Below are 15,489 nucleotides of genomic sequence, written 5' to 3'. Positions count from 1 at the left end.
TTGTAATTTACATACTTTTTTCCCTCTCTATCAGATCCTGGTTCACTTGGGCCTGCTCACCAAGGAGTCGGGCTTCAAGATAGCAGAAAACGCCTTTAGCGGGGGCCCACTGGGTGAGCTGGTCCAGTGGAGCGACCTCATCACCACGCTGTACCTGCTGGGCCACGACGTTCGCATCTCAGCCTCCCTGGCTGAGCTTAAAGAGTGAGTACCACCACACACCCTGAGGATTAGGATATACTTTAGCTCGCAACAGGTTATCACTGCCTTTTTATTCAGCCCCGAGTACAGTCTACAGGTATTGCCAGTATTCAGCACTCATATCTTTTACCAGTAAGAAAGGGAAGCCCGCATTGTGCCTGGAAGGCAAGATTCAGGGCAAACGATGGTGAATTAAGCTGCACCACAGGGCTTGTGAGTGGCAGTAAGAGAAGAGTGTCCAGAGACTTTCTGAAGGATGGGAATAGGTGGAAACAGCCAGTAAAATAAAAGATTAACTTATCTTTTTAGTGTCTTTGTTTTTTTTTTATAATCCAAACACAGCCCGAGCCAATCTCAATAATGATTGTTGTGTATCCAGATGTTCTTTTGCCGAAGGTCAGATACAGCACAGTGCTTGATTCCAGGCTGCTGTTTTACATCATTCCTTGCAGCACTGTTTTTGTACCATTCAAATGTGAAAAGGGCCGGCAGTCAAAACACCTTCTGTTTATCACCTTTTCTTTTATCGTGGAAAAGCAACAACATTTCGGCATTTGTTTAAGGTGATTTGACTGAGCAAACAACTGTAGCTGCTGCTGCTGTGGTGTTTGTTAGATTTTTGTTGATGGTTCTTCTAGGTACAGAAATAGCTCTCCATGTGCAACATCAGGACTTTTGCTATCTATTAAGGCATAAAAATGAAGTAAAGCAGGCAGAAGATACATGTTAACCTCCAAATATTAATTACTGAGCCTCGTCAAGTCCGTGTGTGTGTGTGAATATTTGCGAATTTTAAATCCAAAACTTTCTCCTCAGGATCATGCGCAAGGTGATGGGGAACAAGTCCAGCTGCCCAACTCAGGGTGATAAGGTGGTTGAACTCATCTACATCGACATCGTGGGCCTCACCCAGTTCAAGAAGACGCTGGGGCCTTCCTGGGTCCACTACCAGTAAGTACATCACCTTCACAGTCAATAATCTGCTTGAGAAACTTTCAATCTGACTTTTAAACTTGAGAAATAAACTATTAAGGTTTTTCTCAGCTTAGTTTGACCCCTAAAAGTTTCAGTTAGTAAAACCTGTCAAGGATATGATTTATTTCGGGACAAAACCTCCTGCTCTGTCTGACTTTGTGTTGTGTACTTTCACTTCCTTCTTATCATCACATCAGCCGCTCAGTGAATTCAATCACTTACTTGCATAGTTTTTTTTTTTTAACCCTGTGCTACAGCTGGCAGCTGTGGTTTAACGGTTTCCCTCACGTAGGCACTGAGTTGCGGCTTGTTTGGCACTCGGTGGGACAATGAGTCTATTTTCTTCTCGTACATAAACCACAATTCCCCAGAAGGCTGGAGCAGCGTCTGTTGTTTGTGATGTCTTCACCAGCCGAGTCTATTCACTCTCCGATTGCCCCTCTGAGGACTGTGGATGAGGCCTTCCCGGTTTGTTTTCAAAAAGCTCTCATCGGCTCCGTCTGACAGGAAAGGAGGAGGAACAATAAGTCTGGGGCACTAATGGCTCTGCCGGTTCCTCCTGCTTGTCACCAGGTTTTGTTTGTGAGCGGCCCAACACCTTAAACTGCATCCGCTCTTTTTATACCCTGAGGAAATTGATTCAGCCGCTGGCATAATGTAAAGTCTTGCTGCTTTCCTGAATTATTACTGGCACTATTATTGAACACTTATGTCAGAGCACTTGATGTCACCGCGCCGATTTTCAGGAGCTTTGTGAAAGAGGTCGGAGCTGTTTTTCCTCTTCTTACTCTTTCACTAACTCACATAACCTAGAGTGTCTTTTACTTTACCGTCTCCTATTAGGAGTGAATTACATTTCCTGCCTTTGTAGCCTGAGAATCCCTCTGCGTGTAGCCTTCTCAATCTCCTCCTGACTTTATTTGTCATTCAGGAAGGTGGGTAATACCCTGTGGATGCAAACTGCCACATTTGTTTGTGTATCACACCCCAAATTCTTGCAAACAATAAGCGATGTCATTATTGTTTCATTTACTCGGGTTGATATTTCGTGTTTGGGGAGAAACAAACCAAGTCTGTCAGGCCTTTGTGATTAATGTGTTTGTTTATTGCCACAGTCTTCAGGCTATCTGTCTTGCTTTACTGTATCGCTGTGTCTAATGCCACAGTGGAAGAATGGCAATACTCTGAGCTGCCGTTGTCTGCATGCATGGAAAGTAGCGCCACTGTTGCCTTGTTGTTCTGTTTCATTTAATCCTTTCATCCAGTAACTTAATCAGACGTTGCACTTTCATCTGCATCAGCAGGGCTGCAGAAAATGTGTCAGTGTGTACTGGTTCAGCCCTTTGGCGCTGGGGATAATAACAGAGAAATGAAACTGGAGGTTAGTCATCGGCTACACGATGACCCACCCACAAAGTTGGATTTCATCACTTTGCCTCTTCGTCCAGATTAGCTGTCAGCTCTTCCATTTCTTCAGTTTAGGCTGACACTCACTGTCTGCGTGTTCAGTGTGTTTGTGTGTGTGTGTGTGTGTGTGTGTATGGGTGTGAACTTTAGTTTATTCACAGTGTCAGTGTTATTGCAGTGTCTGTGGTGCTGCCAAGACAACAACAACAATGTCCTTTGGCAGTTGTGTGAGTTGTGTGAATCATGTAAAAAGCTGTATTTTTAGTTTAGTTTGTCAGGATTGTGGTACCCAACCATCCTCCCCCTCCTCCTCTTTACTTATTGTCACTAAACCTCTCATCTTTCTTTTATACAATGGCACAGAACGGAGTTTACCATTAAGAAAAAAGAGGATGGAGTAGATGCAAGCAGCAAGCCTGGAGCTAGCATGAGCAGAGCTGGTTTAAAGTTGTGCTTAAACTATCCTATTCTGTTGCAGGAGAGCAGCGTAATGTTCCCTACAATAAATAGTCAAATGAATCAGAAGAAGCGTGATATGAGCTTATCAGATGTTGGGGGTTTATGCCTTGAATGGTCAACATAATTCAGGTTACTATCTACAAAAAACGTTGTGGCTTCCAGAGAATATTCACGGTTCACGAGAAGCTGATCTAATCGAAAGGTATACGAAAGTGAGGCGTCATTAGCCAGACGACCGCTCCGGGATGATAATAATAACGTGACTTTTTTTTCCCAGTTTCAGTGTTTTATAACCAAATCTTAATGTTGGACAGTAATTCAGCCTAATGCTGTTATAGGACAGGTCGTTAACTCATATGGCCGTTATCATCCAGGTGCTGTGTTGGAGCCTCGGGGCTGTGCAGACATGTAATAGACCCTCACATAGATTCATACCAGGCAAAATATCTCCATCTGTTTTCTAATGACTCTCAGGGGACTACTTTATTTATCGCCGATCTCATGTGGGACATAATTGGGCCAGGAGAGAAACCTGTCGTTTGCAATAGCCATTGTTCTACATTATCCATTTAGGATCACTTCAGATGGATTACATTACGCTGTTACTCTGAGAGCAGCATCCCCACTCAGCACAACTCCATTGCATTACTGCAGCAAGTGTTACTAAGTGCGTACTTGTTGAGCTGAACAACCTCGACTCCTGCTGCCACGTTATCACGCCCACTGTCGACTCAGCGGTCTCACTGCAGCCATCCTTACATCATGTTACCACTCCAGCTACCCCCCACCCATCTGTTGAGGTTGTACTGCGTCTACCTGGGGACGGACGACAGGGTTGTTTTTCCCAGGAGCGTGTGGAGAGATGGCATGTGGGTTGTTGTTGTTGTTGTTGTTCTGGTTTCAGTGTAAAGTTTCCTCATGGAGAGTGTGCTTCCTAGCTCTCCACTCTCCCAGGGCCTTTCACAGTTCACGCAGCCAGCTGCACAGCATCTGCCTGGGCGGAGAGCCTTTCTCTGAGAGGGAGAGGAGGGTTTTTTTTTAGGTGCAGATGTACTACGTGTGTGTGTGTATCTGAGGCGCTCGTGTCTGTTTGCACCTTGTATCTTCTTATCACTGTGTTTAACTCTTTCACTGCCAAAGACGAGTTATCTCGTCTTAGCGAATCCAAGCGTAGTCTGCCAAAGACGAGATAACTCGTCTTAGCGTTTTTTTAATGGCAACGCCATGCTGAATGTCTTGCCCTACTCCTCTGTGAAGATCAGACTTGTATCATCAAAATAAAGTGCAGAAAAACACATTTGGATTGAGAGATGTAAACATATAGCGTATCCCCCCCCCCCCTCACGGAGCGGTGCGGGTGTCTGACTGCAGCGGCGCCGCTCCGTGACACTCTGGCCGCCGGTGAGAGCTTAGGGGGCGGCGGCGGGGCTCATGGCGGCTCGGCAGCTCGTTGAAGCTCCGTGCAGCTCCGTGATACAAAGCACAAACGTTAGTAACAACAACCCCGTCGATCGCTCGTCGTTAGTCGTCAAGAGCGTTTGGAAAGTCGCCAGATTTTGCGAGAAATCACTCAGATAGCAGCTTGAAAACCCCGCGATCTACAGTAGTGTGGATGAGGAACGGACGGCGCCGGCGAACGTGACGAGAGGTAAACGTGGTGGGAGTGTCTGTACTCTGTTGTGAGCGCACATGTCTGTGGCTGTGAGTTCAGGGGGCGTCAGCCAGAGCTGTAGGCTGTGTGTGTGTGTAGATGTGTGTGAGACAGAGAGAGTGAGTGAGACCGCTGCCTGCTGACCAGAGGAAGCTGGATCTGATCTAAAGCGCCGTGTTTCGGCTACAAAAACCTGTCGAACTGATCCGCGCGCGCGCGCACACACACACACACACACACAGACACGCACGCACGCACACACACACACACACACACACACACACACACACACACACACACACACACACACACACACACACACACACACACACACACGTATGCACACGCACACGTCACGTACGCACACACACTAAAAAAAAGAAAATAAAAAGTTGTAACTCAAAGAAAAGAAGGAAAAAAGGCTGCAGTAGTGTGTGTCAGTAGCTAAATATTTTGTCTTTTGTCATCAAAAGTCATTTGTCAGTGTTGATTTAGTTGTTGTTTACAAGAGAACAACTGTACAGATGTTGAGGCATCACTAAAGCAAAATATAAAGGAGCCAATTACTGGTTCACCTGAAAATGACAGCCGACACAAAAACCTCTTTTTCTCAAGATTTTGGTGCCAAAATGGCATTTTGGGCTAAACTAACCTATATTCAACCGCCAATTTCACAAGACTGGAACAAGATAGAAACAAACAGGTTTTTTTTGCTGGAAACTAGAGACCCTCTTCTTTCCTTTGATGGGTTGAATGTGTATGTAGTAACAGTACATAATATTATGGTGGGTCTACGGAAATCACTCAAAAAGCTGGAAAATGCCTGGCAAGCTGGAGGAAGCTGCTGTGAGAATGGCTGGCAGTCAAAGAGTTAATGCTGATTATTCTGCCTTTATCTAAAACACTTTACTTTTATTTACCCACAAGAAAATTCAGTTCTTCTGCAAAATACTAGGGGTGGGAATCTTTTACTATCTCATGATTCGATTCGTTTCTGATTTTTGGGGCTACGATTCGATTCAAAATCGATTTTCGATTCAAAACGATTTGATTCATAATGATTTCTGCTTCAGTCTGTCGGTGTGCAAAGGATCCTCATGATCTACTCCAGTCTGCTTTGCAAGACAGAATGACTAAAGTGTCTTTTTCACATTTATTGAGTTTAAACATTTATCCATGCTTAGATGGAAACTGTTGCACAAAAGCAATATCACATTGCTTAAGTAACAAAATTAAAAGTGCCTCTTTATTTAAAATATAGTGCAGTTAAACATGCTGCCTTTTAAATTCTAAGGAAATGGATTTTCCTTAGAATTTGCTTCATTGTTTTATTCTTTAAAATCGATTTTGGGACATTTCATATCGATTCTGAATTGTATTAAATGAGAATTACGATTCTTATGTGAATCAAATTTTTTTGGCACACCCCTACAAAATACCCAACAAAACAGGCTGAGGCTCCATCTTTCAGGGTTTTGTTGTCGAAGAGACGTAATAAAAGAATAAGCCTGATAGATTTAGCAGTTTGTGGTATCAGATAGATATTAGGTTTCTTTTTACTGGCCTTTTGTTTTCCTAATCAAAAAATGAAGATAGCCAAGGACAGAGCAGGGCAGACATAATCAAAGCAGCAGCTGGGAAACAGAAGAGCGCAACAATGAGTGACTCGGTGATTGCAGCACGGGGAATTAAAGGTCAGTTCGTTCGTGGTGTGTGTGTGGTTCTCAGAATATACACCCACCGTCCCCTCTCCAGGTTGTGGTTTAATTAATCCAGTGCTGTGACCTTTGAATCAGACACGATCGTCATTCACAGTCTCACACCTCCACAGGGCAGCTTTTCTCTACCGCTCTGTCTGACGGTCGAGTCTCCAGGCATTATTAAAAACATTAGTGTAATTTACTGAATCCCAAATCTGAGGTCTTATATGTTAATATTACAAAATGAATACATCAGAATGAATTATTCGCATGTATTATTTGATAAACAGTCAAATTCTGGCTTCCAGTGTGTTCATCATCGTCTTCTCCCTGTGTATCCTCATCGGACCAATCATTTTACAGCATCTCAAGCTAGAGAAGATAAAACTAAAGCTCTGAAATTTTATGTAATTTGGCTGCCGTGCTTAGGATATGTGGAAAAAAGGAAGAAGGGGATGAGATGAGACCCCATAATATTTATGATTCTGAGCGGTTAGATGCCGTTCAGTATTTTTAAACTGACTCATTGATATTACCAAACATCGTAACAATTCTATAGCTTTAGGTTGTAACTAATAGTTTTTATAAGTTCAGCTATTTTTTTTCTGCAATTTTGGCTGCATGTCGGACGGGTCTAAACGCTGGGATATCCTTGGGCCTCGTCAGTCAGAGGCAAGATCAAACCAGCAGCACATTCAAAATGCTTTGCCGTTAAAGCATGGAACAAAAACATGGCGCCAGTTTATCCATAACTTACTCAGCAGTGCAAGAAACAGAATTTCCAGCTTCTGTGTTTCTGGCCAAAAACGCACCATGGGAGTCATAGTTAATGTCAGTCTGAGCATAGAGAGGCTTGTGCCCTCTTGTTGTTATCAGACAGCCAGATATTTTCTCACACAGTTGATAATGTTTTATCCTGGCCGATCTAACCGGGGGAGTTTCATGCTGATCGAAGTCGCAGGAGCGCTCCAGCTGTGAGTCACGTAACTCTGACTGTGGGAAAAAAATGAATTTGAGTTTTATTTCCACAACCAGGGGCATTTGATGTAGCAGCTCCCACCTAGAAACCTTATACCACATATGAGAAAAACAAACTTTGGCCATTTGCCACTCATATTACAAAGGAAAACAAACAGTTGCTGTATGTGAGCTGTGCCGTAGATGGTTCCTCAATCAACCTTTTTTTTTTTTTTTTTTTACACAGTAAGAAAAGAAGCAGGGAATAACAGCCGCCTATTATTCTCTTTCCAGATCCCCAGATTTCCAGATGTGGTGGAAAATGACCAAACCTCACTTGGACAAATAAATAAAAATAACACATTTTCTGCTTCATTAAAGGACCTGTGAATATCACGTTCGGCTGCAAGATCCAAAAACTCAAATAAAATATTTATTTGTTGCCTATTAATTCTTTGAAGTCTTATTTCAACAGTGCTGTGGCTTTAAATGTAATCATCATGTGTGTGAACTGTTCCCCTGAAACATATCCCTTTGATCCATCTCTGGTCGGCAGAAATGTTTAAAACTCGTCTCTTTTGTGTCGCTGTAGGTGCATGCTGCGGGTCCTGGACTCGTTTGGGACGGAGCCAGAGTTCAATCACGCCCACTACGCCCAGTCCAAGGGCCACAAGACGCCGTGGGGGAAGTGGAACCTCAACCCGCAGCAGTTCAACACCATGTTCCGTAAGTGACAAGGACGTCAACACACACACACACACACACGTGCCTCAAGACATCTATCGCTAATAAAGGACGAGCTAAGGATTGAGTTTTGCACGGTTTAGAAAACAGTTGGCCACCGTTTTCTTATTTTTTTTTTGTAGCAAAAACATCTTTTATCCTCTGTCTAAGTTTTTCAAGAAGTTTGAGCTGTGCTGTTTTTGCTTTCCTCACCTCTCTACATCCTCACCTCTCTCTCTGTGGTTTACTTAAGTTCAAGTTGCCAGACAGACACAGCTACTCGCAGTATCCGTCTCTGGTTTATTTGTTATCTACGCCTGCCGTGCCAGTCAGATTCTCTCCCTTGAATGGAGATGTTTTGGTTGGAGAGAGAGAGAGCGAGAGCATAAAAGACTGTAAAAAAACCCAGCGCGGTGCAAGCTAATGGAATATCATCAAGGAGATTAAAGGAGAAGTAAGAGGTCAGATGCTCGGCTCTCCGTTCTGCTGCGATTGTGAATGTGAATGTAGGACGTCGGGGGGTTTTATCGCTCTCTGTGTGTGCACGACTCCTACTGTGTGAGATCACTCTGTAACTGGAGTCAAGCACGTTGGCAGCGGTGGATGAGTGGCGGCGGTGCAGCAGAAGGGAGAAAGAGAGGGAGAGAGAGAGAAGGGGGAGCCAGCCATCCCCCCCAGGGGTATTGACCTTTTCCCCATGGCTAAGAGAAAGTGAAATGTTACTCCTATGGTCCCAGTTTGAGAGGTGAGGCCGGGAGCTCTGCAGAATACCGCCGCACCTGAATAGGCTCTTTGTGCGGTGAATAGGGTACGTCTTTCTCATAACACACAGGGGCTTTCGCACAAAATCTAGTTAAGAGTCGCTAGGTTAGATGATATCGCTGCTGAAACAAGCGCACAGAGGTCTGGCCGAGTGTTAAAACCATACAATGGCATCACTCCAGGCACGAGAGACCAGACAGTCTTGAGTTTTCTCCCCTCCCCTCCCCTCCCCTCCCTCTCTCTCTCTGCATTGTGCTGCTGCCCAACAGCTTCTCCCGAGGCTAAAGAATTAGTGCACGGTGCAACGCAAACACTACAGTACATTAATAAAATCCCAGCGTGTTGACTGTTGTAGCTATCTGAGCTTTCCTTTCTCTCAGTGCTTAAAATAATATTTGTTATAGCTGAAGTGTGGAAGTGTGTGTATCTCTGAGCAGGTGTTACTGTCGGCTCGGGTGGAGATTAGTGTTTGAGAACGTTTCAGTGATGGTGTCAGGATGTTAACGCCTGCATTTAGAGAGAACCATGTTCCTGTCACTGCTCATCTGGTTCTGCAAGCATGAGCTGAAGAATCAAAATGTAGTGTCTTTATATTATTGGAAAATACAGTGTATGATCATTTTCTAGTTCCTAGTAGTAAAAAAAACCGATTGAGACTTCATCTTGACTCGTGCAAAGTGTATATAAAGTGTCATATTTGTATTCTGGAGTCTAAAACTCGTATTTAAACTCACCTATTGGATGTAGACATAACAGACACATCAGGTGCCAGTAGGTGATATTTTTGTTCCGAATTTGTTTTTGGTCCATTTGTTCCGATTAGGCCGTGCTCCATAAATCACTGGTTGGGGGAATTGGGAGTTTATGGCCTCTGGCCAATAAGACAAGACAAGGCCAAATTGACCTCATTAATCTATTTCAGAGTCGAGATTGCAACGAGTGTTTTTCTGGTGAACAATTTGTGTTTGAAAGCACACGTCCTTTATACTCAGGAAAGCCTGGAAATATAATGTCGTTAACCTTTCCTGTAGGTCAGAGCGACATGCAGAGACTCGAGTCCTCCAAGTCAAATTTATTTTGTGTACACTTCATTACGACAAAGCGAAGGACTTTTTTCTAAACCTGAAGTGAGCTACACTGACTACAGATACAACCAAATTTATCTCATCATTTTGGAAACACCAAACTTTCTTTCTTATCTACTTTCTAACTAACTCTACAGGGGGTTAAGAAGTCAGAAGGTTGATTTGTAAAAATTAAAGTCTGCAGCCTGTTTAGAAAAAGTTGCTTCTTTTCCCAGCCTGTCAGGGTCATCAGTTAAAACACAGTAGCAGTCGCTTCCATATGTAAATTTCTTTTTTTCTTTTTCTTTGGCGTGTCCCCTGCGGCTGGATGTTAATCCCCCATGGAAGTGATGATTAATACTGATCAGAGGTCGCACATAGCAGTAGATAATATTTATCTTTGAAGCCCTGCCAACAGTGTAATTGACTCTGAGATCTGCTCTGCTGATAGCGCCTGGAAAGCTTTGATTGATAATGTTGCTGCTAGTGCACCCAAACACTTAAGGCTTTTAGTTTTTCATCTGTGTGGGATCGATGGACTTCCATTGTGATCTTTGACTTTGTTTCTCCAGCACGACTTGGGCGCACGCAGTCCAAACACCCAGTTAATAAACACTGTTTATACCTTGATGTCCATATCAAGGCAAATTATATGAAAAACATTTGTTCCCAGAGATGCTGCAAACATTAGCTTGAATTCAAGATTTCTACAATAGTACAATAAATACAAAGCTATAGCAGGCAAGGTTTACGTAGATGAAATATCATAGTTGACCTTTGACCTTGCTATTTCCCTGCAACCAGTCTTAATGAGTAAAAACAAACACTCAGCAGGACTGAAGGTCGCACTGTTACAATCCACACACCTCATCAATCATCAGTCCTGCAGCAGATGGTAGCAGTCATAGTCCAATAACTAAAGAGATAAAAATAGCGATTGATTAGAGTGAATTACTCAGATTAAATGCACTTATTTTTCTTCATTTTGGCGTTGGCGGGCGTCCAGCGTTCACATTTCACTTCTCCCGATGCGCAGATCTGAAATGCCCATCAGTGGAAATCTGGAAAGTTTTCTTGTGTGGAAGTGTTTCAGGTGTATCTGGTGTATTTTCACCCTTCAGGCTCATTCAGACAAGTCGTACGAGTCTTTGATGTGGAGTTTTCAAAGCACTGGAGATTTTGCCGCTGACGTTGCATCTTTGCAGAAGTTAGTTTCTTGTAAAATGAATCTGCTTTCTCAAGTGTTGGCCCAGCTTTGATCACATCGTCCTTTAGTTTTGGACTTCAGATTACATTTGTTGGGTGCATTTTCTTGTGCACGTACCAGAGGGTGATGATGTAGTTGCAGTGTGTTTCTACCGCTGACTCGGTGAGACCTAACTGCTGCTTTAAAGAGAAGAAGACGACGACGACTAAGCCTCTTCTCACCCTGTCACAGGAGTTTGTCCTGCCTTTAGGAGAAGTGCAGACTCTTCCTCAGCAAACAGAAGTGAGCCCAGGCTTCCTGTTCCTCACAGAGCAAATTTGCCCACGCACTCATAATTTTGGGAAGAGCAACAAAGCATCTGCCTCTGCAGCGTCATCGTCGTCCTCCCCGGCTGTTTGTCAGCTAATAGTGAATGAAGCTGTGGCAAGTTGAGTGACATTTTGAGTGGCTGCTCTAGTGGGAAGGGAGGCATCTGTTGCCAAATACATGAGGGCCGAACACTAATTAACAGCTTGTCCTGTTTACACAGTTAGTTTGGTAGATGAGTGTCAGCGCCTCCTCCTCCTCCTCCTCCTCCCCCCAGCGCCCCGGGCCATCTTTGACTCTTTGCCGTCAGACACACACATCTCAATTATTTGTAATCATCAGACGTCTTGTTTTGACATGTTTGTATTAAAGAGTAATAGCTTTCTCTAATTTGATTGGACCACATCGTGTTTGAATTGGCCGCTTTGTAACAGTATCAGTGCCGCGCCGTGCCGCGTCAAAGAGGAGTGTGTGTCGGTCTGAGGATGTAATGAATAGTATCAAATAATGCAAAACATACAACAGTTCATTACACATGTTTTTGACATTATTCCCTCAGTTTTTTTTTTTATTGAACATTTTCAAAATTATAACAGTCCAGTACAGTGCATACAGATTATAGATACAGTATGTAGCAAATCCAGAGTATATTCACAGCAATGATCTCAAAGGTCCTAGTTAGGTCTTACATTTCAGGCAGTTGCATTCTGAGTTCCCAGGTACTTTAACACTTTGTCAAACTTTGCTGTAAAAAGGTCATTCTGACCGTTGATACGAAATCTTAGTCTTTCCAGAGAAATATAGTCTGATATCAAAGACTTCCACAGATGTATTGAAGGAGGTTCATCTCCTACCCATTTGGTCATAACAGCCTTTCGGCCCAACATAAGCAAAAAGTGTACTCAGTTTTTTTTTTTAAACATTAGTGAATTTTTCTAATGTGTGTTCAAAGCAGTGTTATTGTGCTATTTATATACTGCTCTTATTAATGTTATTGTTTAATCACCCAGGATTACATAGACTCTCCAGGTATTTTGGCAACGGCCCACACTGACACCTCAGCCTCATAACATCCACTCTCACACTCCTGTGCTCTCCTACACACACACACAGGACAAAATGAGATAACACACAGCAGCTACTGAAAGGGCCCTGTGTGAGCTGTAAAGCTGGGAAATGTGAAGCTGGAGCAGGATTTGAATACAGTAGGTTGTGAAATGCACACATTTTACAACGTTGAGCGATGTCGTCATGTGCATTGTGACGATAATGTAATGCTCTCATGCTCTGCACAATAAAGAATAATCGGAGTGCAGTGTCTGTCCAAAAACATTATATTAGTCCATTGGAAGTTATATAACACATAAATCATTGAACAGATGTATTATAATTATGAAATGAATAACAATCATTGCAGAGGTTTATAGAAAACTTCTCTCCGTGCCCTTTTCTGTTGTTTGGAGAAAAATGCGACAGCTCGTTTTTGTTCAATAATTGCTCCGTCTGGTGCCGGGCTCGTTCAGTCTGCACAACGCATTCGTTGCTCTTGGTTTCTTTTCTCTTTTATTTGTGTGCATATATGTGAATGCAAACAATATGCGAGTTGCCTGGAGGGAGGGGAGGGAGTGAGCAAACTTCATCTCTTTGTCAAGTGGGGGAAAATGTCGCATTTCAGCCAACTCCCAGACAAACACACTTCAACTTTGTTTGTGAAAGGATTGCGACACAGTGTGTGCCATACATACCGGTACCTGTCATCGTGTATTAACTTAAATGTCACAGTGCTGCTTCCTGCCTTGTTCCCTGTGAGGATATTTGCAATAGCTAATGCTGGTTTTGTTTAAAATGTGCACGCAGACACCTGAGTTTGCAGCCGTCGTGGCGAAATCCTGCTCTGAAACCATCTCAGTCAAATTTATATTTAATCTACCGGAGCGGATCTCATCTCCTCCGACTGACTGACCTTAATTTGCTTCTGTAGTATGAGCGTCGTGGTAAAAAAAAGGAGGTCTGACCACAGCGGCTCCCGCGGGGGCACGAGCACAGACCACAACTGTGCACTGAACCCCCTCCCTCCCTCTCCGTCTGTGCCGGTCACACCGAGGTCTGCTTCTTCTCCAACTCCTCATTTTGAATTATATTATTAAGCCTTATTAATTTTTGATTGCGTCTTCTCAGTCCTCTCCGTATCCTTGTTCGCACATTTGTTTTACAAGGCAGATGGCGGCGAGGGAAAGCACTGCCAGCTTTGGGCACAGCACTTGACCTGCTCATCTCGCGGTTCCCATAGTAACTAGTCATCGCTGGGCAGTGAGGAACCGAGGGGAAACAAAAACCCAGAGTGCTTGTCGAGTTGTGTTGTGCAACTGTGATGAATCTGTGCTACGCTGTGGTTTAAACTAGGCTTTATTGAACCTTGTCCTTGCACTTTGCCTCATTCAACACATTCAGTACTTAGTATTTACCTCAAGGTCTCCCTCTGCACCGAAGCTTTAGCGTTGTCCCTCGTTTGTCAGTCGCTTCGGATAAAAGCGACTTACAAGTGAGTGAATGTAACGTAATGTAAGATTTATTTCAGACCTTTTTGTTTCCGCCTCGGTGACTAAGTGGTTGCTAACTACCCCTGAACTCATTTGTCGTTTTAGTCCCTGAGAAAAGATCACCTACTTTTTTCTTTCTCCTCGTCTCTTTCGGCCTTGTCCTGCTGTAAACTACATTAAAATGCATCATATTAAGGCCCTTGAGATGCACACGGATACATAAAGCATGTGTGTGTGTATATATATTTATTTCTGTACACTTTGATGTGTGTGTTAACAGCTCACACCCCGGACAACAGCTTCCTGGGCTTCGTGGTGGAGCAGCACCTCAACGCCAGCGACATCCGGCACATAGACGACATCAAGAGACAGAACCAGTCGCTCGTCTACGGCAAGGTCGACAACTTCTGGAAGGTACAGTGATCCTGAACGCACTCACACACCGTACAGCTTTTTTCTAGTCATAAACAGCGGTATCCATCCAGTCAGACTGAAACCCTTCTAGAGCACATAGATACAGACATGAAGATGAAAGTGACAGACTCCACGAGGCATGCCAGAGAAGGATAACCCATTTTTAGACCTCTGAGAGCACTGCACTGAAACTCTTTGAACAACCTTGGGTGAAAACTTTCACACAAAACTTAATAATAGTCTGGTTTAGTAGCTCAAATTCAGCTTATCGCTTTCTCCGCTGAGTTTCTAATATATTCAAATGCATGCTCGCACTGCGGCACGGAGACCAGGGGATTACTGTATCCGAGACAAAAACGACTTAGAGACTTGGAGAGATTTGCACATTGTTTGGCACGCCGTGGATGGTTGGATTACTGCCCGCGCCTTGATGAGCTTTCAGCCGACACCATGTATGTTTCATAGCGGGCTGCTCCAGATCCAGCTGCCTCTCTCTTTTAGATGTCTGACGGAGTAACTGAGCGCAGTGATAATATAAAGGCTGCATATGGGAATTGTTTTCATGTCACATGCCTGTAGAGTGAGCGCTTTCTAACACGAGCATGTGGAGGATTGGCTCGCGATCTAATTACTGTAACGTCCCATCATCAGCCAATCATGGTTTGTTTTTCTGCTGTTCTGTTTTATCTCAACCAACTCATTGGCTTTATGTCCAGAGATAACAGCTTGATGAGATTATTTGATAGATTATGTGGTTACCTTCTAAAGCATGTTATTCAACAGTATTGATTATGTAAACCTTTAATTATCTACTACTTAAAATGGAAGAAGCTGCTTTATCCTTTAACTTTTAGAAGACTCTTTCAACCACTCATGCATTACTTTTTAGTTTAGACTCCCTGCTAACTTACTAACTAGCACCAACATGCACTTTTTAACAATTTTTTTAGAATAATCCAGAGTGTGCAACGTGTGATAGGATTGATGTATGGTTGCAGAGCAGAGGGAGGCTGCTATGGTTACCTGTGTGAATCTAGCTCCTGCGGGAAAGAAAACAGGCTTGTGCATGAACAAATAAACATTCATCCAAACATAGTGTTGAAGTGCCCTTCATCCAGACACT

General features: G+C 43.5%; 1 protein-coding gene across 3 annotated transcripts in view; it reads left to right on the top strand.

Annotated features, from left to right (window-relative positions):
• The window catches only part of mgat5 (alpha-1,6-mannosylglycoprotein 6-beta-N-acetylglucosaminyltransferase), a 79,566-nt gene that overhangs the window by 44,323 nt on the left and 19,754 nt on the right, over window positions 1-15,489 (top strand). For all 3 annotated transcript variants that reach the window (XM_085796906.1, XM_085796899.1, XM_085796915.1), the window contains 4 exons: window positions 35-204; window positions 1,018-1,152; window positions 7,943-8,076; window positions 14,233-14,366. In XM_085796906.1, coding sequence (XP_085653032.1) covers window positions 35-204; window positions 1,018-1,152; window positions 7,943-8,076; window positions 14,233-14,366 — 573 coding nt within the window. The remainder of the gene's footprint in view (window positions 1-34; window positions 205-1,017; window positions 1,153-7,942; window positions 8,077-14,232; window positions 14,367-15,489) is intronic.

The sequence above is a fragment of the Trachurus japonicus genome, chromosome 2 (genome assembly GCF_045865225.1).
Source record: "Trachurus japonicus isolate A0001 chromosome 2, Traja_1.0".
NCBI classification, from domain to species: domain Eukaryota; kingdom Metazoa; phylum Chordata; class Actinopteri; order Carangiformes; family Carangidae; genus Trachurus; species Trachurus japonicus.
Note: the sequence above shows the minus strand (reverse complement) of the source record. Positions and strands in the feature narration are given on the sequence as shown.